Genomic DNA, 26,359 nt, shown 5'->3' with positions numbered 1-26,359 from the left:
TATTTAAGTGACAGGGTTCTTCAGGAGGAGCTCTTCCACCCAACCACTAATTTTTCTTTCACTGTGAGCACGATATTTCCCCAAGGAGGTCTTGAATGCTCTTAGACTTTGTGAGTCCCTTAACCAGTTATGTGTAGTTTTCTTAGTGATGGAACTGTTGGGTTTAAGAAGTGCTGTCCACGATCGGGATTTAGTCACCCATCCATATGGCAACCATGTGTGAAGTTGCTTAACATTAGTGACCTTATAGCTCGTGCACCCTGTTCTATCAGACACATTAATAATTTGTGGTTTTCCTTTTTTATCTTTGCTTTTTCCCTTTTCTTTTGCTTTTTTTCATTTATTTTGCCCCTTTATTCTTTTTCTAACCCTTTTTTGGTTAGAGTCGTTAAAATTATCATTCGAGGGAAAAAATATAATATATAATTTATTGTTTCTTTTTTTACATTTTTTTAATCTTTATTTCTCTCATTTTTATTACTGTCCCTTCTCAAAGATGATAATAATGATGATATTGTCATATTTGTAGCCAAAGGTAAACTTGAGGGACTCACAAAGCTAATACCATTTAAAACAGAACCTCCCTGGTGAAATATCTAAAAGGCTCACAGGGAAAGGAAAATCAGTGGTTGGGTGGCAGAGCTATTTCAGGAGAACACTGGTTAAGCCAAAATAGAAAAGTTATAACTTTAAGATTACATAAGATTGAGACCTTTGAAAGTGCTCGGACACTGCTTAAAACACATTGAACAATTTATACATTGCTTTTTCCCGTCTCCTCCTCCTTCCTTCTCCTCCACCTTCTCTTCCCCCTCCCCCTCCGGATCTTTTTTTTCTCCTTCTCTTCCTCTTTTTTTTAACTTTCTATTATTTTTTCTCCTGGCTCAGAATGGCTTACGCCCAAGGACAAGGAATGGGAGAAAGATTATTTGTTCCAAACCACATGAACAGTATTAGTTTGACCTCTTTTCTCCTCCTCCTCCTCTTTTTTTTCTCTTCCACCTCCACTCGTCCTTTTCTCTTCCGGCCCTTCCTACTGTTCCTACAAGACAATACTTTCTCTTCCTCCTCCTCCCCCTCCAATTCTCCCCTCCTCATCCCTAATTTATTTCCTTCATCTCCCCCTAAGGAGGATTTTTATGCCCTTATTTTTAGAGGAAAAAAAGTGCATATAAATTATTTTTTTATCAGTTGATTTTTTTTTTTTTTTTTTTTACTTTTAATTCTGTAAGTTTCTAATTTTAATTTTTTAACATTTTTTTCCTCCATATTAATGTATAATGTCCAGAGAAGTTCAGAATATGGCACTTATTATTACAAAATATGGCACTAAAGAACATGGCAATATTGCACTCATTTTGGGAAAATATGACATTTATTTTTTCAAAACATGGCAAAATAAGCAATTTTTTTAAAGAATCAGAGGCAACTGTTTTACATTTTTCCTTGGAACGTCAAATAAAAATTGAACTTTCAACCTTTGAAAATAATGTATGGCAAAATGACCTAAAAATGCTTAAAATATGGCAAAATAAGGCTTTTTATGGCATTTTTCCAAATTTCGCTAAAATATTGCAAAATAGTATGGCGCCATGGCAATATGGCATTTGAACTTCCTTGATAATGTCTGATAGTCTGATTCTTTTATCCTTTATTCCTGTTTTATTCCTTTCTGCTTTTATGAAGGGAGACAATACTCCTACATCTTCATGTCCATATTATGGTCAAAAGAGGAGAGAGTAATAAGAAAATATTGGAATTGGTTCGAATCCGAATTTTCAAAATCGGAAAATCAGTGGAATATTTGTTTTAGGGTTCCCTCTGTGCGAAAAAGTGATTTTCAGTACATTGTCTGTAGGTCTGTTTGTATGTAGGTAAGTATGTCTGTATGACAATTTTAGTAAAAAAAAAAAAAAAAAAAAAAAAAAAGCTTCTTTACTACCTCTTTCAAATTCCAATCCAATATGTTGAACATATGCACAGAGTTTTATATTTGTATTGTCATGGTGACATTTACAAGTACATAACTGAGGTATTTCCTATATGAGATATGATACATACGTAATGCTTATTGCTTCATAACATAAGTAAAATTCTATAATCTCATCCCTCAGATGATTGAAATATTTTTATAGCGGATATTGTGTGTTTTCAATGTTGAAGTAAGAAGAAGATAAATCTGCCCTCAAGATGAAAACATATCACTTTCGACTTTTGAGTCTTTAGATAATCATCAATTTTATTTGATTGTTGGACCAAGCTCTCTCTTTCCCTCCCCAACTTTTTTACTTCAAGGACACTTCCTTTGTTATACTGAGAAACGTAACTACCGCCTTCCGCCTTGCCTGTTTCAATATTCGTCATCGAATTGCAGTATGTATAATCGAATCGAATTTATAGGTACTTTCTTTTCAAAGTCCGAAAGCCAATGTCCTGAAAAACGCGAAATCTCTTCGAGCTTTTTCCTAATTTAGCCCTGAATAGTGGAACTTTGGCCCTGAAAAGCGGGAGAAACATACATTTCTCGAGCTTCAGCCTAGGGGCACTTTCGATCCACAACCTCTCTGTAAAGTTTGAGCAAGCTGGTCCGAAAGCAAAAGTCCTGAGAAACGCGAACTCTTTTCGAGCTTTTTTTCGCTTTGGCCCTGAATAGCGACGAGAAAAATAAACAACAAAACATCGACATAACATATTATCTGTCACAAATATGTCAACTTATGTATTTATTGTGTGTGTGGGGTGGGAGGTATTTATATAGGGGGGAGGGGAGGGTGAATTATGGGTGGGGGTCCGTATCGTATGTTATTGTGGGGATAATGGAATGTAGGGGAGGGGGAAAGGTATGTGGAAGCTTTGTAGAATATTAAAGGGAGGGGAAGATTGGGGTGGGGATCAAGTAGAATATTAAAGGGAGAAGGAGGGTTTGGGGTGTGGGATCAAATGTCGTTCGATATTGTTGGAATGATGTTTACATATTATATTTGTCATGGGATGAGAATTGTAGGATACCTTTCTAGTTGGATAACTTTCGCTTTTTCAATTATTTTCCTCTCTCAAGGTCCTAAGAAACACCTAATCTTAAGAGACTGGTAATCCGGAGAACGTGGGTTTAACCCCAGTCTAGGCAAAAAAAAAAGAAACACATTGAACAATTTATACATTGCTTTTTCCCGTCTCCTCCTCCTTCCTTCTCCTCCACCTTCTCTTCCCCCTCCCCCTCCGGATTTTTTTTCTCCTTCTCCTCCTCTTTTTTTTTAACTTTCTATTATTTTTTTCTCCTGGCTCAGAATAGCTTACGCCCAAAGATGGGAGAAAGATTATTTGTTCCAAACCACATGAACAGTATTAGTTTGACCTCTTTTCTCCCTTCCTCTCTCTCTCTTTTTTTTCTCCTCCACCTCCACTCGTCCTTTTCTCTTCCGGCCCTTCCTACTGATCCTACAAGACAATACTTTCTCTTCCTCCTCCTCCCCCTCTAATTCTCCCCTCCTAATCCCTAATTTATTTCCTTCATCTCTTTTTTTTTTTTTTACTTTTAATTCTGTAAGTTTCTAATTTTAATTTTTTAACATTTTTTTCCTCCATATTAATGTATAATGTCCAGAGAAGTTCAGAATATGGCACTTATTATTACAAAATATGGCACTAAAGAACATGGCAATATTGCACTCATTTTGGGAAAATATGACATTTATTTTTTCAAAACATGGCAAAATAAGCAATTTTTTTAAAGAATCAGAGGCAACTGTTTTACATTTTTCCTTGGAACGTCAAATAAAAATTGAACTTTCAACCTTTGAAAATAATGTATGGCAAAATGACCTAAAAATGCTTAAAATATGGCAAAATAAGGCTTTTTATGGCATTTTTCCAAATTTCGCTAAAATATTGCAAAATAGTATGGCGCCATGGCAATATGGCATTTGAACTTCCTTGATAATGTCTGATAGTCTGATTCTTTTATCCTTTATTCCTGTTTTATTCCTTTCTGCTTTTATGAAGGGAGACAATACTCCTACATCTTCATGTCCATATTATGGTCAAAAGAGGAGAGAGTAATAAGAAAATATTGGAATTGGTTCGAATCCGAATTTTCAAAATCGGAAAATCAGTGGAATATTTGTTTTAGGGTTCCCTCTGTGCGAAAAAGTGATTTTCAGTACATTGTCTGTAGGTCTGTTTGTATGTAGGTAAGTATGTCTGTATGACAATTTTAGTCCATGATTAGTCAACCAATAAGAGCTATCTCTAAGCTAAAGGCTCGTGCACACTTTGTCAATCAAGAGAATCAAGACACACCCACAGATTTGAAGCCAAAGGAGCATACTCAGGCGTCCAGTCTTACCCCACCCTGCCCTAGTCTAACTCAGTCCAAAGTCCAAAATTTACCCCACCCACACACTTTCACCCCTCGCTCTAATTTCACTGAAATTTCTTAATTAAATCCCCCCTCCCCTCTTCTGGTCTTGATGAGCTTTTTTTTTAGAAGGACATTAATCAAAATTATCAAGTCCTCCCTATCTGCATGACAATAAATTTACCTTAGCCTTTGTGGAAATATATCTATCTAACTTTTTTTTTTCTCCGTTTTGGGTGTTGGAAGTACCCTGAGATACTTTCATTGCTTCCCCGTTCCTCTAATCGTGAAGGAAGCTTTGTAGTTTATGAACTTATTAGGAATTTAGGACCCATAATTTTGCGAGTTTGGGACTGAGGCTGAGCCGCTGAGGAAAGAAGAAAGATTAGATCATTAGACTAGACCTGAGGACTTGACTGCTACTTACATTCCTTTGAGGATTTTTTTCTTTTTTTTCTTCTTCTAAGGTGGTTATGAACTTGCCCCTTATTTTTCACAGATTTTATTATTATTATTATTATTATTTTTTTTTATTTATTATTATTATTATTATTTTTTGTCGAGATTTCATTTTACTTTGACATCTTTTGACCTCGAGATCGGAAGAGCGTCGTGTAGGTCTCGGGATTCCTGCTGAACCGCTCTTCCGATCTTTATTATTATTATTATTATTTTTTGTCGAGATTTCATTTTACTTTGACATCTTTTGACCTCGTGAGTCCCTTGGCTTTTGTAAGGGTTGCCCTTTAGCTTGTGTAAGGGGTGCCCCTTAGCTTGTCTAAAGGTTGCTCCTTAGCTTTTGAAAGGGTTGCCCTTAGATTTTAAGAGAGTTGCCCCTCATGAAAAAAAAAAAAATGCTTCTTAGAAAAAAAAAGAAAGATGAGCAAGTTCTTGTGCACATCTTTGGAAATACAAATATTATTTTCATTTTTTTAAGTAATAATAATTTGTGTTCTTTTTTTTTCTAAAGAACTTTTAGAGATTAATTTAAAATCATAAATTTCAATTATTTATGTTAAGGGAAAAAATATAATTATTATTCATAATAATATATAAATTAAAAAATTAACAAAAAACAAACATTAAGACTTTAAATTATATAAAAAAGGTGGGAAAAGACAACCGAAACACTTGTGAGCTTTCAAAGTGCAGAAGACTTGAATTATTACAACTTGAAATTCCTTCTGGCAGAAAAATAAACAATTGCTACTCATATGTATTAATGCGATTCAAGGGCTAATTCCTGAATAGTGAAAGAGTATGTGGTAATCTGGTAATTAGTTTTCTTCTTTTTTTTTTCTCCACTTTTTCCGTGTTCAGGCGGAGTCGGCGTTTTTCGTTAGCCTATCAATCAGTCCTACATAGGGTGATTGCTTTGGGCTGACATATGGTTTTGGGCAACCATTATTGCTATTTCTTTAGCATAGCAAGGGAAATTTCAGGCTGGTACCCTCCCTGTTTAAAGTCCCTCAGTCAAACTAACCTGGTCTACTCCGTTTAAAGTCCCTCAGCCAGGCTAAAAGTGTATAATTTTAACAAAATATTTTGATTTATTTGTAGCTCCAACACCCATACATTTCAGGAAACAGGATGATTTTTTTGGACCTCCTCAGTGATATGAGACCATTTTGTGAAGCTACAGAACCATTTTGTGAAGCTAGGAAAAAGGCGAGCCTTCGATGGGCCCACCAACCCCCAAATTTCGCGAAATCTCAACTCCAAGGATGGGCCAGTAGCGTTTCAAAAGTTGACTTTCAGGGAAAAAAGCATGGCACACTCACACATACATAGAAGTATCTTCAGGGAAACTCTAGAAGGTCCCGGACAGTAAATAATAATTAAGATATATATTTTATCCCACCCAGCTCCATTGAACCCCTTGGTGTGAGATAAAATACTTTGCAAAAGCGAAAAAAAGAAAAAAGTATAAAAATATATTTCATTATCATTATTGTTGCTTTTTAGGAGAGGGATAAAACATGGTTTTACAGAAGAAAGAAGCAAAGTCTGGCTGGGGGACTTTAAACAGGGAATGTACCAGCCTGAATTTCCCTTGCTAAAGAAATAGCAAAGGTCGAGTGCGATGGACATCCGCTCGTAAATTTTTCAGGAAGATAGAGGGAAAGTTATCAGACTTGAGTGTGTCTAGAATGCTAATCCAAAGATAGAAATATCTAGCTATAATTTAGTAATATATCTAGTTATATGTAATGATTTAAGGTATAATGTATTTCATGTACCCGGATGAGATGAAAAAGTCCGTAGTAATATCTAGCTATAATTTAGTAATATATCTAGTTATCTAGCTATATGTAATGATTTAAGGTATAATGTATTTCATGTACCCGGATGAGATGAAAAAGTCCGTTTACCCCGACGGATATTCCTACTTTATAAACGAGTTTTCGAAGGAAACCAGTGATTCAGTGAACTGAGAAAAAGCGCCAGATCTAGGCGATTTTATTAGCAAATTGTCTTTTAGGTGTTAATGGTAAACATGATCCTATAGTTAGAAATATGTACCTACTCTAAAAGAGTTTGTGTGGACTCAAACTCTGGAAATTGGTGGTTCGAGTCCAAGTCAAGTCATACAATTTAGCGTAGTGTACGAGTTAGGCTGCTAGGCACGACATTTGTGACAAGTATTTATGTTACAGTTTTAATTCCATTCCTTACTAAGGTATAATGTATTTCTTTTTAAAGCACACTCCTTTAATTCTGAGAACTTCGAAGAACTTTATACCCAATTAGCGCTCCTTGACTGGCTTTTCCCCCCCCCACTCACGCTGGGTGGGGTTGAACGGCTGGCTTTTCCCCGCCCACTCATGCTGGGTGGGGTTGAACGGCTGGCTTTTCTCCGCCCCACTCATGCTGGGTGGGGTTGAACGGCTGGCTTTCTCCTATCCTGTCTTTTCGCTTTCAGCACGATAAGACCTTAGCAGTTACAGCTCCTTCTATCAAACCTCTTTAAAAAAAAAGCTGAATTCGAGGATTTCACATTTTGATGGTGGAAAAAAGACTTCTCTACTTCATCCTGTAGAAAATGAAAGGCAACTTTCCAACAGTGTGAAAGTTATCCATCCTCACAGGCCTTTGTAGAAATTTATTAACTTGAGGGACTTACAAATTAATTGCGTTTGGGATTTTTTTTTTTCCTCCCAACTTTTTAACCCGAATGTGTGAAAGTTATCCATCCTCACAGGCCTTTGTAGAAATTTATTAACTTGAGGGACTTACAAATTAATTGCGTTTGGGATTTTTTTTTGCCTCCCAACTTTTTAACCCGAATTTTTTCCCTTTTCTCCCCCTCCCTCCATTCCTTCTCCCTGTGTTACTTATTTATGTGGCTAGGCAGCGTGGGAGATACCCCTTTCATTTAATTTCCTCACTTCCTAATTTATGCCTCTTGGAAAAACCTCCCTTTGGTGAACCCGCGTTGCGTTTGGATGAAATCAGCAGATGCCTAATGGGAAGAAAAGAAAAAATCAGAAGGAGTAGATTTTTTTACTTTTTTTTATCAGAGGGTAAAGTATTGTTGTCTTTGGAAGGATTCGATCCAAATGAAAGACGAGGAATTTTTTTAGTAAAAGAAAAGATCATTTTGGTATTTTGGTTGTGTTGAGCATACTTAAAAGCTCGTCACAAATGTCGTTCCCCACTTAAATACACACCTCGTGATAGAATTTGTGACATGACTTGGACTGGAACCATCAACCTCCAGATCCGAAGTCCAGCTACATTTTCCTCCTCTAGTCACTAATTTTGCACACATATTCAAATTCAGATTGGTTATTTTTGGCACTTTCCAAGTTTCCATCATATTTCGAGGTCTACTTACCAGGAAAGAATCTCGAATTTCTCGTTCCTAATTCAATCGATGCCGATGTCCTAAATTCGATTAAAAACTAGTTCGGAAAGTGGGTCGTCCTATTTTATTGGAATCCGCATTTTCGACCACTTTTAGGTTTTGCTAAAAAAAAAATCGCAGACTTGTTTGCAAAATAAATTTGTTGAGGTATACTCTTTCGGACTAGAGATGGCACACAGATCGAAAATTCCGACTTTTCCTTCCTATTAAGCAATTTAGCACTATTGTGTCGTTGTCCAAGATCTTAGAGCCAAATGGCCTCCCGGTGCATTAAGACCGAATCTGTTTTCCTTCAACATCGGTTGAACGAAAACAGTGCATTTTCATAAAAAGCGTAATCATTGGTTGGTAATAGTATACCTAGATATTTTACTATTTAATTCGTTTAATTGTGCATCTCTGTAGTTATGCATGTATATTGATAAAAAAAAAAAATAAAAATAAAAAAAAAATAATGTTTAAAGCAAACAGGGTTTAAATAAGATTAACTTTCGATATTTATTTTTCACTTGGAATTTCAATGAAAACCATCAGGATCGTTTTCAGTGGGGAACTATGTAGGTAGTCCCCTCAATTATGCATCCAACGCCCCGGGCCTTCAGATTTCAGCAAAATCGGACAAAATCTTCAGTAGTTATGGTGATAGTGAAATAAGAGTAACTTTCGATATTTATTTTTCACTTGGAATTTCAATGAAAACCATCAGGATCGTTTTCAGTGGGGAACTATGTAGGTAGGTAGTCCCCTCAATTATACATCCAACGCCTCGGGCCTTCAGATTGCAGCAAAATCGGACAAAATCTTCAGTAGTTATGGTGATAGTGAAAAACAATTTTTGAACAATAAAAACCGACCAAACCGTTTGAGAATTTGGTGCAACAAAAGACAAACTAAAAGGAAAAAATTCTTCTCTCCTCGCTGTCGGGATGATGAGACCATAGCATCAATTACAGTTCCCTCTATCAAACCTCTCTAAAAAAAATGATAGTGAAAAAACAATTTTTGAACAATAAAAACCGACCAAACCGTTTGAGAATTTGGTGCAACAAAAGACAAACTAAAAGGAAAAATTTCTTCTCTCTTCGCTGTCGGGATGATGAGACCATAGCTAATGCAAGTACAGTTGCCTCTATCAAATCTCTCTCGAAAAAAAAACTCTTTTTCACTTCGTTCAACACGTTCAATTAAACCTCACTTTTTTTATTCCATATTTTATTATTTATCGTATGGACGTTTTATTTTTTCAAAGGATATACATAGAATACAGAACAAAGGAACATTTAACAAAAACAAAAGAAATAATAACACTTCTATCTACTTATAGAGGTAAACTCTGTAGCCAGGCAACAGCTTCTGGACTATACAGAACAAAGGAACATTTAACAAAAACAAAAGAAATAATAACACTTCTATCTACTTATAGAGGTAAACTCTGTAGCCAGGCAACAGTGTTTTGATATCCTCAATATTTCTCTTAAATGACAAAGATGGACAGTCATATAGGATATTCCATAACAATCTGTTTATTCCGTAAACCCTACCCTGCCATATTCAAGTGATCCATATTCAACATTAAATATATGGCCACAGGTAAGCATAACAATCTGTTTATTCCATAAACCCTACCCTGCCATATTCAAGTGATCCATATTCAACATTAAATATATGGCCACAGGTAAGCATATACGGCAGCATAATCAGTTAATTTAGAAGTCAGCCGGAGTGTGAAGATGAATCAGGAAGATAGAGGGAAAGTTATCAGACTTGAGTGTGTCTAGAATGCTAATCCAAAGATAATAATATCTAGCTATAATTTAGTAATACTCGTATATCTAGTTATCTAGCTATATGTAATGATTTAAGGTATAATGTATTTCATGTACCCGGATGAGATGAAAAAGTCCGTTTACCCCGACGGATATTCCTACTTTATAAACGAGTTTTCGAAGGAAACCAGTGATTCAGTGAACTGAGAAAAAGCGCCAGATCTAGGCGATTTTATTAGCAAATTGTCTTTTAGGTGTTAATGGTAAACATGATCCTATAGTTAGAAATATGTACCTACTCTAAAAGAGTTTGTGTGGACTCAAACTCTGGAAATTGGTGGTTCGAGTCCAAGTCAAGTCATACAATTTAGCGTAGTGTACGAGTTAGGCTGCTAGGCACGACATTTGTGACAAGTATTTATGTTACAGTTTTAATTCCATTCCTTACTAAGGTATAATGTATTTCTTTTTAAAGCACACTCCTTTAATGCTGAGAACTTCGAAGAACTTTATACCCAATTAGCGCTCCTTGGAGTACGTTTAAGGCGGATTTTTTTCCATATTAGGTTGTTCCTCATAAGGTACCTAGTTATCATCCTAGCACAGAACCCTAAACACTACATAATGGGTATGCAAAGTTTAAAGCACACTCCTTTAATGCTGAGAACTTCGAAGAACTTTATACCCAATTAGCGCTCCTTGGAGTACGTTTAAGGCGGATTTTTTCCATATTAGGTTGTTCCTCATATAGGTACCTAGTTATCATCCTAGCACAGAACCCTAAACACTACATAATGGGTATGCAAATCAGGCTGGTTTAGTTCCTCAATGAGAGTCATTCACCAGAAAACTCCACCCTACCATGACTTCCAACTGGTTCTGGGGATCTGAAGATTTCAGTACCAAAGTTTTCAGAAGCACTCCAGTACTCAGTTCGATTGATGGCGGTTCACATTTCAGTCTGATTTTTCCTCCTGAGTGTTTTTTACTTTTTGAACTTATAAATCTTATACTGATAGATTCTGACGTGACTTTGTGAAAGAAGAACACCAGTAGGTAACTTGATACTCTTCAACAGTAACTTGAACTCTATAAATCTTACATATTGAAATTCTAATGAAAATTCAACCTTGTAAATTTTACGTTTTGAAATTCTAATGAAAATAGGCTGTGAATAGTGAAGACTGAATTTTGTGAATCCATTAAAAAGTTAGACTTTGTTGGAACTCACTTTTTGTTAGACTTTTTGACACTTTTTTGTTACATTTTGTTTTCTAATGTAGAAGTATCGGTAAAGTAACAAACGGTGATTTTTGAGACATACATAACTGAAACTGTTTTTGGTCCCCTTTTTAGTTTTTCCAACGAAAATTGTGATTTTGTGTGACTTTGTGATAACTTACCTACCCTGTATATCATACACCAGAAAGAAAGATATAGTTTGACCAGCGCAGGATAATCAGACTCTATAAATCTTACATATTGAAATTCTAATGAAAATTCAACCTTGTAAATTTTACGTTTTGAAATTCTAATGAAAATAGGCTGTGATTAGTGAAGACTGAATTTTGTGAATCCATTAAAACGTTAGACTTTGTTGGAACTCACTTTTTGTTGGACTTTTTGACACTTTTTTTGTTATATTTTGTTTTCTAATGTAGAAGTATGGGTAAAGTAACAAACGGTGATTTTTGAGACATACATAACTGAAATTGTTTTTGGTCCCCTTTTTAGTTTTTCAACGAAAATTGTGATTTTATGTGACTTTGTGATTGTTGATAACCTACCCTGTATATCATACACCAGAAAGAAAGATATAGTTTGACCAGCGCAGGATAATCAGTTTTTTTCCTGGAGATCCTGTTATTTGTGGATTTGAAAGAAATACAATTGAGGAGTGTCGCCCTTTTTGGAAATCTCAGTTTGAACAAGTGGAACGAAGGAATCGATCGGTTTAACGTAAGTATTGAGATTTTACTTTTATTACTTTCCACTTTCTACATTTTTTATTATCATTATTTCTTTTAAATAAATTTCCTTTTATGGTGCTGAAGATGTGTATTAAATTTCATCAAAATCTTATCAAAAACGACCTTCTTATCAACGCATACGTCCGGAGTGTCAGCGTCAGCGCTCTTGAAATATAGGGAAAAATTCTACAGGTGTGTCCAGACATAGTTGATGACCATCCATCCACATCGATCGACGGTCGTCGACTATGTGTGGAAACACCTTGAAACAGGTATACGAGTACGAGTAGAAGATGTGTATCAAATTTCATCAAAATCATATCAAAAGACCCTATCAATAAGTTCGGTGTAGCATCGCTTTTGAAGTCGAGTATAGGTAATTGACCTCCTATTGTGGAAGTAATATTGATGTTGTAGGTCAATGTGTTCTGAATTGTAATGTAAACAATGTAAGTTACCATTTAAGATTTTTTATCATAGAAAATTCAAAAACTCAAAAATGTATTTTAGGTCTAAAATCTTGTGAAGACCTGAATTTGGTTAAAAGAGTTAATAAATTAGATGTGAATGTCAACAAAGGTCAAGAAAATAGTAAAAATGATGAGTACTCAAATTTGTTGAATTCATATCAGGATATTTTTGAAGGGTTGGGCAATTTGCCTGGTTATTGTAAAATAGTATTAAGAGAGGGTGCTGTACCTAATGTAGACCCCCCAAGGAGGGTACCTTTCAAATTGTTAGATAAATATAAACAAGAATTAGACAAAATGGTAAAATTGAAAGTTATAGAAAAAGTTTTGGAACCTACAGAGTGGGTTAACTCTGTTGTTATTGTAGAGAAGCCCTCAGGAGGTCTTCGCCTTTGTTTAGATCCAAGACCATTAAATAGGGAGATTGTAAGATCCAGGTTTGTGTTGCCTACTATTTCTGATATTAGGTCAAAACTTAATGGTGCTACAATGTTTTCTGAGGAAAGTGGTCCCCCCCCCCCCCCCCCAATTACAACCTCAAGAGCGCCGTGAACTGCGTACAATAGCAAGATCTGCAAAAGAGGTTTTTCTTCCGCGTGGGATTCTTGATAGGAACAGCAATCTTGCATCTCAAACGAAACGAATAAACGATACTTGAGCAAATAAGTAACGATACTTCAGTAAATAACGAAACCATACTTCAGAAAGAAACGACAAACGACACGATTATTATAATTATTTCATCTCGTGAATAACCCTCACCTGTATTCAGGGCCGGAGCCCAACAGGGTCCCAGGGCCCCTAACAATGGGGCCCTCGTCGCAAAAATATTAAAGAAACAGAAATTCTAGGTACATTACATTACATTGAAATGGGGACTCTTTCCTGAGAAATCCCTGTGTGTGGTCCAGCAGTATGTAGGACTATTGCACCAAAGTGGAATTCTAACCAGGTTACAGGTACTCTTATTTTATTCCCTAAAAAAAAAAAAAAACTAATTTTGAGCCTTTTTGACGAGCCCCAACACAGTGGGACCGAATGAACCTCTCTGTGGCCCGGCCCTACCCCGTATTAATTGCTCTCTTGAAGTCTCTTAACATCCAAGATGTGAAATTTCTAATACTTTTCCCCCATATGTGCAGTAATTGCCGTGCACAAGCTCAAGTGAAAAATTGCAAGAAAAAAAAATATTAGAAAGAAAAGCGGTAATAATTTTCTTTAATTGTCTTCCCCCATTGAAATGGTGTGTTTCCTCGATTGACAGGGATCTCGACTTCCAGAGACGGGAAATTTGAGATTGAATAGCTTATGCTTATAGCGCTATAGCAGTTATAGTTTCGCAGAACAATAGAGTCCTCTTGGGGATATTTTGAAGAACTTCACATTACTCGCTCTTGACTGTCCCGCTTGGTTGATATTAGTCTCTGAAGGATTAAGGACTTTTGAAGTTTTGTAGACTTTTAGGCCCAATGTCAAAATATCCGCCAATTTTTTTTTAATATACATGGACATAAAACGTCAGGACTGTTTATGGGCTGCCTAATTATAATAAAATTTGTTTACCCTGCCCGCATAGGACTAAAAAGTCCCCTTACCCCAGGAGTCTATACAAGGTCTTGTATATTTGATGGTTTAGTAATACGTACGTAGACCTGTCTCGGTGGTGTAGTGGTCAAGGCGCTCGTCTGGTAAACAGGAGAGCGTGGGTTCAATCCCAGCCGAGGTATGGAATATTATCCTCAATATAATTTGAGAATTTGACCACAATAATAGTAGTAGCCTACTGCTGGAGTAAAGGGACTTTTCAGTCCTATGCGAGCAGTATAAATAAGCACTATTATTATTATTTTGCCAGTCCAGAACGGTGAAAGAGATCTCAAGGAAAATTCAGGAAAAAAGCTTCAATAGTTTGGACAAGTAGAAAGAAGAGATCAAGAATATGTTGGAAAGAGGCTGAGAGATATGGAAGTTGGAGGTAAGAGAGACAGGGGAAGACCGAAAACGAGATATATGCACACAGTGTTTCCACAGGATTTGAAAGAGAAGAAGTTGGAAGTCAGCCAGGTCCAAAACCGAGGCGCATGGAAGAGGTTTTTTCAAAATGTCATCAATACATTTTTCTCTCTATTCACCTCTTCTTTCTTTTTCTCTCTCTCTTTTCTCTATTCTCTCCTCTCCTCTATTCTCCACTATTCACCACAAAACACTCACCAATATAAAGACACACAACACCAATACACCAAATCTCTCTCTCTATTACATACTTTTCTCCTCCACTACTAATTTTCCGGTTTTTCTCTCTCTAGATTGCCACCAAGTATCACGAGCAGTTGACCACGAAGGCGTTGATTGATCTGTTCGAATCATTCAAGAGTTACGAAGGTCTGTTTTACTTCCTCGGTTCTATTGTCAATTACAGCCAAGACCAGGAGGTTCACTTCAAATATATTCAGGTAAGCTCACCTCTGTGACCAAAACTCTCGAGATGTTCTTCAGTTTGGAAATTTCTTTTGTGAAAATGTTGGAATTAATTGTCACAATATTGTACAAAAAGTGAACGTTTGAAACAATGAAATCAAGTGCGAGAAAATTGCAATGTAATTGGCGTACAAAATTATAATGGTATAATATTACCAAGTATTATTAAGTTACAATAAACCTTGTGAAGTTGCAAGGAGAAGACTTGAGATTTTCAATGGCTCTCAAACACGGGAATAATGTTAGAACAAGGAGTAGATATTCAAAGTATTATGACTTGAGCTGTTCGCACACGGGTAATAGTAATCGATTCCTTAAGGTTTGATTACACTGAAGCAACATGCAGCATGCTTTAAACAGTTTAAACCAGGGTTGTCCAACCCGCGGCCCGCGAGTTCATTTCTGCGCCCCCCGAAAGACCGCAAAGGCCCGTGTAGAAGGCCCCACCTGTGAGTTGAATTTTTAACTTTGCGGCCCGCCAACTCTCTACCTTGGTCTCTTGTGGCCCTCGGGTGCGCAAAGGTTGGACAACCCTGGTTTAAACACTTAAACCCATCTCAATCGACGGTCAACATGAGGCAAAATCGGCAACATGCACCAGGCTGCACTGAAACATACTTCATAAAAGTCCATTCATTCCATTGAAATCGATGTTCATTGGTTGGAAACAAAAACTTTTTTTTTTACGTGTGTTCTAAAAATGACTCAGGTTCATTAAACTAGAACTAGTACCTACATCGAATTTTAAATATTCATTTTCAAAACTGAAATATTTGGTCTAGATCAGGCATTCTTAACCTATAGTCCGTGGACCACTAGTGGTCCGCGAGAAGGTTTCAGGTGGTCCGCGAGAGGTGAGTAAGGAAAAAGTCATGTGTCTCTATTTTATATAACATACCCCTAAGAAAGAAAAAAAAATCTTTCCTCTTTTCATACAACGTGCATTTGTGACCTTGAAATTGAAGCAATGTACAATTGATTGCATATACATACATAATCTCAAGTGGTCCGCGAGATTTTTGGTTTATCAATAGTGGTCCGCCAATTCTAAAAGGTTAAGAACCCCTGGTCTAGATTATTAGTCTAGAAAATCGAAATTGTTCTACCTTGAATTGACTACCAATTGCACTAGTGGTGTAGTTAGTGGGATTGACTGATCTAGAGGTTCATGGTTCTAGTCCTAGTCAAGACGGAAAAGTAATCAGGAAATAACGTTTGTGACAGTGACGAGCTTACACAGTTAAAACGTCTACCTCAAATTAATTAACTCGCCTTTGAATCTGTTGGAAATTTGGGTACTTGTAATTTAATTTTCCATGAATCTCTGTGTCTATTGTCATGGTCATGTGATTAAAAGATAAATCTGGCAACACTGAAAATAAATATAAATAAATAAATCTGGCAACACTGGTGAAACTTTTGAAATGGAAAATCTCGTGGTGTTCTTATTCTCTTTCTTTTAGAATTAAATATTAAAAGCAGATAGCTTTCTAACATGGTGTCAGGTAGTAATGAATAAGAAATAAGAAAGCTGTGTTCCAGCAGAGTAGCTGTTTTTACAGTGAGAAAAGTTTGAGCGAAAATGCCAAAAGATGTCAAGAAAGAGGATCAAGGTCAAGGGCACCAAGGCCTGATGTTAGGAGCAATGCCTCCAATGAATGAAGAGTCTGCAGAAGAGTGGACCAAGTGGATTCAAAGATTCAAGATATATGAAATGGCTGGTGGTATGATTAACTTTCCAGATGAAAGGAGAAGAGCAATTTTGCTGCACTCAATTGGTACTAGAGGTGTAGAGATATTCAATTCACTAAAGGTGGCACAAGATGCTACGTATGATGAAGTGGTAAGCAGTCTTGAGGGCTATTTCAAGCCAAAGTTGAATGTAACCTATGAAAGGCACATATTTTTCACTTGCTGCCAAAATGAACTTACCATTGATGAATATGTAACCTCATTGAAATTGAAAGCCAAAACATGTGAATTTGGATCTTTGGAAGATGGTCTCATTAGAGACAGGATTATTTGTGGAATCAAAAACACCAAGATGAAGCAAAGGCTTCTACAGGAGAAAGACTTGTCACTAGAGAAGACCGTAGAGATGTTACGTATTCAAGAAGTTACACAGAAGCAGGTGGATGTGATCACGGATCAAACAGAAGACATGAAACTTGAAGCTTGTGCTGTAAAGCACAAAAATGTGTCAAATAGGCAAAGTTTCAAGAAACCTTATGAATTCAATTGCAACAGATGTGGTAAAGTGCATGGACCCTGTGATCACGGATCAAACAGAAGACATGAAACTTGAAGCTTGTGCTGTAAAGCACAAAAATGTGTCAAATAGGCAAAGTTTCAAGAAATCTTATGAATTCAATTGCAACAGATGTGGCAAAGTGCATGGACCTAGGCAATGTCCAGCTTTTGGGGCAAGATGCCATATTTGTGGTCATGTAGGACATTTTTCTAAAAAATGTAGAAAACGTAGAAAATCATCTATTAACGTTATAACAAAATGCTATTTGAATTGAAACCTAGGTGAATAATATAACAGATTTTGATTTAATAATAGAATTACTCTCGAGAGAAAAATTATTTTTGGAGTGTATTGCATAACTTTGGTTACAACGAAAATTCCTGGATGTCAATAAATCACAACTCAGTTCAAAGTATTCCCAAATCTTGGAAGCGTTGCTTTGGTGTTTTTGGAAGCTTTGGTGTTGTCAAAATGATCCAAAGTAAACAGAATTTCCTTTTGGATTTTCAACGGACATGATTAAATTATGATCAACTGTTTAATTTAGCAAGTTCTACATTGTAGCAATTTTGTCGGTACTTAGTTGATTTATTTTTCGGTCGTTTTATTAAAATTATGATCAACTGTTTAATTTAGCAAGTTCAACATTGTAGCAATTTTGTCGGTACTTAGTTGATTTATTTGTCGGTCGTTTTATTAGTAAGTATCTAGGGTACTTTGTTATTTTTAGATTGTTGAACTTGTATCTTTCGATTAAGGCAGTTTGAATTTGTAACAGAAAATTCATCCGGAAATTAACGTTATAACAAAATGCTATTTGAATTGAAACCTAGGTGAATAATATAACAGATTTTGATTTAATAATAGAATTACTCTCGAGAAAAAAAATATTTTTGGAGTATATTGCATAACTTTCGTTGATCCATGATGAATCTGTTCAGGTCCTTGTTTTTAGTTTCACTAATTAAGTTTTGTGTACTCACCGTATCAGGTAATCTGTATGAGAGTATCAATGCTCTGACGGAATATAAGAATGGCACAGAAGAGGAAACAGGAACGGTGGAAAATCTGACAACGTATTCTGCCGTCGAAAGCAATGTTTCGGCTACAGGTATTGTGTACATGAATTCAGTCCCAGTGACTGATGAGACTGTGGATGCGTTTGAATATAATGATGATACATCTAATGAAACAGCTACACAGATGACTACTGAGCTGAATTTGGGGAAAGCAAACAGCACACGTGACACTAGAAAAATCAAGTTCGACTTGGATGTTAATCGGCTAATCAATAGCAAACGAAAGAACTTAGTGAAGCGTAAAATGGGATTACTCAACAATGCTAACAATCTGAGGAGAAATCTCCGTCGTATGCATAGTGAACAGAGAAGTTTGTATAAGGGAGGGGTGGATAAGAGAAGATTCGTTACTCAACAATGCTAACAATCTGAGGAGAAATCTCCGTCGTATGCATAGTGAACAGAGAAGTTTGTATAAGGGAGGGGTGGATAAGATGAGATTCGATATCATTGATAATTTAAATGTTAGTAGCTCACCGTACAAATCGCAATCCAGTTTAATCCCTTTGATGAAATATAAAATCATTAACGAATGGAATCCCAGGTATTCAGAAAATGTATCCGTAAACTCCCAAAGTCCTGAAGTGACCAAAGAGTCATTTGAAGTGCAGTTTTTGATTTTCCCGACACTAATACTGGACCATGCCCAACCCTTTTAGACCAAAGAGTCAATTGACAAAAATAATGATACTAAAATTAAAGATTTCGGCAGAAACTGTACAGTGAGACATAAAACGTTGGTAACAGATGACAATAGAAGACAAGACTCGAATGTATTTGATTTTGAAGAAAACTCCTGCAAATCCTGCAATGAAACCTCAGAAAGTCCCATCTTTGTTACACCTCCTTCGGATAGGCTGAACATGATCTAAGACTCAAACTTGTGTTTGATAAGGTAAGAGAAATAAATCTCAAACTAAACAAAGAAAAATGTAAATTTGGATTGGATAAAGTAGTATTTTTAGGCCATTGTTTTCAGAAGTCAAGTATGTCTCCTGACAATAGTAAAGTTGAGGCTATCCGAGAGATGCCAAGGCCAAAGTCTGTGCTAGAATTGCAACGTTTTCTAGGCATGGTGAATTATTTAGGTTCTTACATACCAAATTTATCAAGTAAAATTCAAAATTTAAGACAGTTATTAAAAAAGGATAACTTGTGGTCATGGGAAAAAGGTCATGAGGATGAGTTCAATGAGTTAAAAAATGCTCTGACTACTGCCCCAGTACTATCATTTTATGATGTCAATGTGCCAATTGTTCTTACAACAGACAGTTCAAAAGATGCTGTGGGAGCTGCAATACTACAAAATGGTAGAGTTATTGCTTATGCTTCAAAGACATTGACAGAATCTCAGAAAAATTGGGCTCAAATAGAGAAAGAGTTGTTCAGTATCTGGGTAGGTTGTGAGAAATTTTCCCAATATGTCTATGGACAATGAGACCTTGCTTAGACTGCGGGAGTAAAGGGACTTTTCAGTCTCATTCTGGCAGTATAAGCAGGGTATATTCTATTCTATTCTAATGACCTGATTTCCTTTGAGAGTTATGTATTAAAGTATGAAAACGAAAAATTATACACATAGGTACATGATAAGTATTTATTATTACTTTAATAATTAATTATTATCATGAACACCCCAGCGTTTAAAACTCTCGAGATGTTCTTCAGTTTGGAAATTTCTTTTGTGAAAATGTTGGAATTAATTGTCACAATATTGTACAAAAAGTGAACGTTTGAAACAATGAAATCAAGTGCGAGAAAATTGCAATGTAATTGGCGTACAAAATTATAATGGTATAATATTACCAAGTATTATTAAGTTACAATAAACCTTGTGAAGTTGCAAGGAGAAGACTTGAGATTTTCAATGGCTCTCAAACACGGGAATAATGTTAGAACAAGGAGTAGATATTCAAAGTATTATGACTTGAGCTGTTCGCACACGGGTAATAGTAATCGATTCCTTAAGGTTTGATTACACTGAAGCAACATGCAGCATGCTTTAAACAGTTTAAACCAGGGTTGTCCAACCCGCGGCCCGCGAGTTCATTTCTGCGCCCCCCGAAAGACCGCAAAGGCCCGTGTAGAAGGCCCCACCTGTGAGTTGAATTTTTAACTTTGCGGCCCGCCAACTCTCTACCTTGGTCTCTTGTGGCCCTCGGGTGCGCAAAGGTTGGACAACCCTGGTTTAAACACTTAAACCCATCTCAATCGACGGTCAACATGAGGCAAAATCGGCAACATGCACCAGGCTGCACTGAAACATACTTCATAAAAGTCCATTCATTCCATTGAAATCGATGTTCATTGGTTGGAAACAAAAACTTTTTTTTTTACGTGTGTTCTAAAAATGACTCAGGTTCATTAAACTAGAACTAGTACCTACATCGAATTTTAAATATTCATTTTCAAAACTGAAATATTTGGTCTAGATCAGGCATTCTTAACCTATAGTCCGTGGACCACTAGTGGTCCGCGAGAAGGTTTCAGGTGGTCCGCGAGAGGTGAGTAAGGAAAAAGTCATGTGTCTCTATTTTATATAACATACCCCTAAGAAAGAAAAAAAAATCTTTCCTCTTTTCATACAACGTGCATTTGTGCTTAACGTAATTGAATTTTTTTTTTTTTTTTTTTGTAAACAGCCTTAACGTAATTTTTTTTTGTAAACAGCCTTAACGTAAGTGAAGAAAAATTTGAAATTATTAAAGTAGAGACTCAAAAAGATGAGTGTTTAAATTTATTATTAAAATATTATAAGGAAGGCTGGCCTCTACATAAGAATAATGTTCATAAACTTGTTCAGGATTTTTATCCACATAGAAATGATGTTCATGTTGTAAATGATGTTATATTTAAGGGTACTAGCATTGTAATTCCCAAGTCTTTGCAACAAGAAATGTTGAATAAAATACATTCAAGTCATATGGGTGTTCTCAGATCAAAGAATTTAGTAAAAGGTATTCTTTTTTGGCCTAAATTATGGGATGATATTAAAATGACTTGCCAAAATTGTAGTACATGTCTAAAATATAGTAAAAATAACCAAAAGGAACCTTTAATTCCACATAATTTACCGTCTCACCCATGGGAAAAAGTGGGAGTGGATTTGTTTCATTTTAATAATAAAAAATACTTGTTGGTTGTTGATTACTATTCAAAGTTTTTTGAAGTATGTGTACTGAATTCCAGTCAAAGTAAAAGTATTATTACTCAGTTTAAAAGTATATTTAGTAGACAGGGTGTGCCTGTCACTCTCATGAGTGACAGAGGTCCTCCTTTTGATTCAGTTGAACTTAGAAAATTTTACAGTGAGTGGAACATTACACATGTTCAAAGTTCACCTTATTATCCCAAGTCTAATGGACTTGTGGAAAGAACCATTGGTACTGTAAAGAAAACTTTACAGAAATGTCTTGAAACTAATCAGGATCCTTACATGGCTATGTTGCATCTGAGAAATACTTTTAAGGAAGGAGAAAATAGCCCTTCTGTATTATTAAATTCTAGAAACTTAAGATGTAATTTTCCTACCAAGGATATTGTTTTGAAAAGTAAACCTGTTAGTTTTAAGAATGTAAGGAAGTCCTATAATAAAAGGGTTTCCAATATGAAAAAACATTATAATAAGGGTGCTAGATCTTTGTCACCTATGAAATTAAATGATCATGTTGTGTATCAGAAACAGCCAGGTTCAGTGTGGTTACCCGCAGTAGTTCAAAAGACACCGACTGAGACTGGTACACCACGGTCATATGAAATTAAAACCCCAGATGGACAGACTTATGTCAGAAATAGAGTGTATTTAAGGAAAAATTGTACATCCCCAGAATTTCATTCTGCTCATAACTCTCCAAGTTCAGTTGAAACAACAAAGTCTGACATTAGTCCAAGCCATAGCTCTCCTGAAAGTCCAGCTTTTGTATCTCAGACAGAACCTACTTGTTCTCAAACTGCTAGGCCTATCATAAAACCAACCTATAGAGGTAGACAACTTGTTTTTGAGAAAAATTGGGACCTAAGAGAGAGAAAAGAGGTTAATTACAAAGAGTAAATTTTCATAAATTGTTCAAATGAAATTAATTCATTTTATGTTTATTTTTCAAGTAAAATATAATTTCATGTAACTAAAGGATAAGGAAAAAACTCATATTATTTGATCATGTAATTTGTATTTCAATTAAGCTAATAGTTTTGAAAATATTTATTTTTTTCCTTTGTCAATAAACTGCTTGTGACAAAGAAAGCAGTCACAAAAAGAAAAGAAATCGAGGGTTAACTGAGGTTCAATTTCTTGATTTAATGAAGCAAGGTCAAACGCGAGATGCCATGAAACAAAATCAACTTTTAAACGAAGCATTTAAACATAACCAATTGCACGAGGAACATATGCGAACTTTGCTCAAGCAGAACCAAATATTGAAAGCAAAATTGAGATTAGCTCAAGAGAAAATGAAACGACCGCATCATCACACTAAAGAGTATCCTGAATTTAAACCTATAGATACTAGTCTGAACCTTCCTGTTCTTCAAAAAGATAAGTATAACATGAACCACAATAACGACCAAATGGATTCACAGTACTCAACTCTGGGAACTCCACTACAAAGCGTAAATTACCAAAATGTAAACCAAGGGACTCCACCGAGTTATACTGATGTTGTCTATCAAAATGTCGCTCAGAAACCTAAAACTCAGAGCGAAATTATTGACGAACATCTCAGACAATTGTACAGTAAGAACACGCATAATGCCGTAGAAATAGTCAAGTCCGAACATACATAATCTCAAGTGGTCCGCGAGATTTTTGGTTTATCAATAGTGGTCCGCCAATTCTAAAAGGTTAAGAACCCCTGGTCTAGATTATTAGTCTAGAAAATCGAAATTGTTCTACCTTGAATTGACTACCAATTGCACTAGTGGTGTAGTTAGTGGGATTGACTGATCTAGAGGTTCATGGTTCTAGTCCTAGTCAAGACGGAAAAGTAATCAGGAAATAACGTTTGTGACAGTGACGAGCTTACACAGTTAAAACGTCTACCTCAAATTAATTAACTCGCCTTTGAATCTGTTGGAAATTTGGGTACTTGTAATTTAATTTTCCATGAATCTCTGTGTCTATTGTCATGGTCATGTGATTAAAAGATAAATCTGGCAACACTGAAAATAAATATAAATAAATAAATCTGGCAACACTGGTGAAACTTTTGAAATGGAAAATCTCGTGGTGTTCTTATTCTCTTTCTTTTAGAATTAAATATTAAAAGCAGATAGCTTTCTAACATCTATGAGGTGAGGTGTCCAAAAATGGAAGAGATTTTAAGATCGGAAGATTCTTGACATAAATGTGTGTCCAAATCCAAACATAGTCGACCGGCCGTCAGTCGACGAGGTGAATTTATGTTGTGGACGGTTCAGTCGACATCGATCGACGACCGTTTCCTACTGTTGATTGAATTCTAGGCACGTTGGTCTTAGCCCACCTTGTATACTGAGCAATTAGCGGAGTATTTAACCAATGAAAATGGTTTCTACTCGTTTATCTAACCGTACGGTGTTGCGAAAGAAGATTTTGATTTGATACACCTTCTTCACCTTTAATTTATTAATATATTTTATTTATAACTATCCAAGTCTAGTTTTATTACACTTAACAACTTTTACTTTTTTCTTGGCAATTAGCACGAAAGTAAAAATTTCTGTGTTAGATTAGAAAGATACATTCTAAATGGGTTCTTCCCTTTTTATTGAAAACGAAACTCTGAAGGTATTTGAGGATACATACTTGACTTTCACGTATGCTCTTTTATGCATTTCTAAGCTAGAATGAAATAGATTCGTTATTATTATGTTAGATTAGAAAGATACATTCTAAATGGGTTCTTCCCTTTTTATTGAAAACGAAACTTTGAAGGTATTTGAGGATACATACTTGACTTTCACGTATGCTCTTTTATGCATTTCTAAGCTAGAATGAAATAGATTTGTTATTAATAATGGGTCCTCTCCCTTAAGCTTTGTCCACACATAGTCTACGGCGTCGATTGACGAGTTGAATCTATGTTGTCGAGGCAGTGTACGGTTTCGACTATGTGTGGACACAGCTTTATATTTACTGTGACATTTTATTGGCCTACTTTTAAAACTCCTGTTTCTTTATGAATTAAGGAAGTATCAAATTTATTAATCACTTAAATATTTTTGTCTTTTTCAGATGGAACCTCATGTGTGATTGTTTCAAATCAATGGACTTCTGGAAGCCATCTATGGCAACGAAAATTCCTGGATGTCAATAAATCACAACTCAGTTCAAAGTATTCCCAAATCTTGGAAGCGTTGCTTTGGTGTTGTCAAAATGATCCAAAGTAAACAGAATTTCCTCCAACGAAAATTCCTGGATGTCAATAAATCACAACTCAGTTCAAAGTATTCCCAAATCTTGGAAGCGTTGCTTTGGTGTTTTTGGAAGCACCGTTTGGAAAAGCTTGGAAGGGTGTTGTGTGTTGTCAAAATGATACAAAGTAAACAGAATTTCCTTTTGGATTTTCAACGGACATGATGAAATTATGATCAACTGTTTAATTTAGCAAGTTCAACATTGTAGCAATTTTGTCGGTACTTAGTTGATTTATTTGTCGGTCGTTTTATTTCCGTGGTTTGAGGGAACTGTATCTGCCAAGGTCTTGTCGTGCCGAAAACTAAAAGAGAAAGAAGACAGGATAGGAGAAAGCCAGCCGTTCCGAGAAGGAACCCGCGACTTTGCGCTTACAAGGCGGACGTGCTATCCTCCAAAAGCTAACAAAGCTGGTATGTGAATGTCGGGCTTTGTACATTGTAGGTAATGATTTACCGTGGTTTGAGGGAACTGTATCTGCCAAGGTCTTGTCGTGCCGAAAACTAAAAGAGAAAGAAGACAGGATAGGAGAAAGCCAGCCGTCCCGAGAAGGACTTAGCGCTTACAAGGCAGACGTGCTATCCTCCAAAAGCTAACTAAGCTGGTATGTGAATGTCGGGTTTTGTACATTGTAGGTAATGATTTATTTTGTTGTGATTCGTAGGTATTTGTAACGAAACTCCAGTGCTCTATCCATTGAATTACCAACTCCAAGATTTCAACTACGTCTTTGAGGCTCATTCTTTGAGAGAGGGAATTTTCAATGGATAGTGTGTCGAACTTCTTCAAACAGAACCCATTTGGAAATGTGTTATTCCACAAAGTAATTATGTTCATAATAATTAAACGAATCCCATACCAGGTTCCTGAGAGTAGTACACCACTGTCCTTTTATTACGTTCAAAACCAATCTGATTCAAGCTCTCAACACCTAAACCCTTGGTCTTCATTCAGCCATCTCAGAGATTCAGATGTTGGATTTTCCCAAAGTCATGAAGTCTTTACTCCTAGTTCTAATCCAAGTAATCAAGATAGTGAACTGTACCGGTTACAATTAGAGTATCGCATCCTGGAAAATCTGATGAAAAATATCGAGGAAAAAAAAGTTAAAAGTGATCAAACTGCACCTGATCATGATGAGAAGTTCGTAAAAAATCCCAACTTCAATACGATACCGGTGAACAAATTTTCTCCCGATGAAAGCTTATTTACTAGAGAACCATTCCATGAAGAAAATGTTAAACCTCACTCAAAAGAATTGGGAAAAGTCAATAATGCATCTCATGACTGGTTTCTTTCGGACACCAGAAAACCACACTGGACTCAGGGGGGTGGCGGACTTCAATATTTATGTATATGTATTTCGATGTTCAGGGTAAAAGGATGCACAATTGTCTCACCCTGTAGACAGGAACAAACTTTTCTGTATTAAAATGAATTGGGCACATTTTGTGCGAAGTCAAAAACGCACGTATTTTTTCCCCGCACCAAACATCTTTCGACAAAGTTTTCCCCTGTAGACAGGAACAAACTTTTCTGTATTAAAATGAATTGGGCACATTTTGTGCGAAGTCAAAAACGCACGTATTTTTTCCCCGCAACAAACATCTTTCGACAAAGTTTTAGTATACAGTGAGTGGTGAGTGATTGACGGAATTTTTTCACGGATTGCTCATGTGAATTATCACAAAAAGTATCGTATTTTCATCCAATTATGTAAGTGTACCAA

General features: G+C 36.0%; 1 protein-coding gene across 6 annotated transcripts in view; it reads left to right on the top strand.

The window, feature by feature from the left end:
* Positions 1 to 24,577, top strand: part of LOC103505371 — a 58,306-nt gene extending 33,729 nt beyond the window's left edge. For 5 of the 6 annotated variants that reach the window (XM_026820718.1, XM_026820716.1, XM_026820715.1 and 2 more), the window contains exon 4: positions 24,451 to 24,576. In XM_026820718.1, the coding sequence (XP_026676519.1) occupies positions 24,451 to 24,532 (82 nt within the window). In that variant the 3' untranslated portion in view covers positions 24,533 to 24,576. Of the gene's footprint in view, positions 1 to 24,450 lie in introns of all 6 variants that reach the window. The other variant, XM_026820719.1, reaches the window with a different exon arrangement.
* The last annotated feature ends 1,782 nt before the right edge of the window (positions 24,578 to 26,359 follow it).

Source organism: Diaphorina citri, unplaced genomic scaffold, assembly GCF_000475195.1.
Source record: "Diaphorina citri unplaced genomic scaffold, Diaci psyllid genome assembly version 1.1 scaffold169, whole genome shotgun sequence".
Classification (NCBI taxonomy): Eukaryota; Metazoa; Arthropoda; class Insecta; order Hemiptera; family Psyllidae; genus Diaphorina; species Diaphorina citri.
The sequence above is the reverse complement of the archived record's forward strand: the minus strand, read 5'-3'. Positions and strand labels throughout refer to the sequence as shown.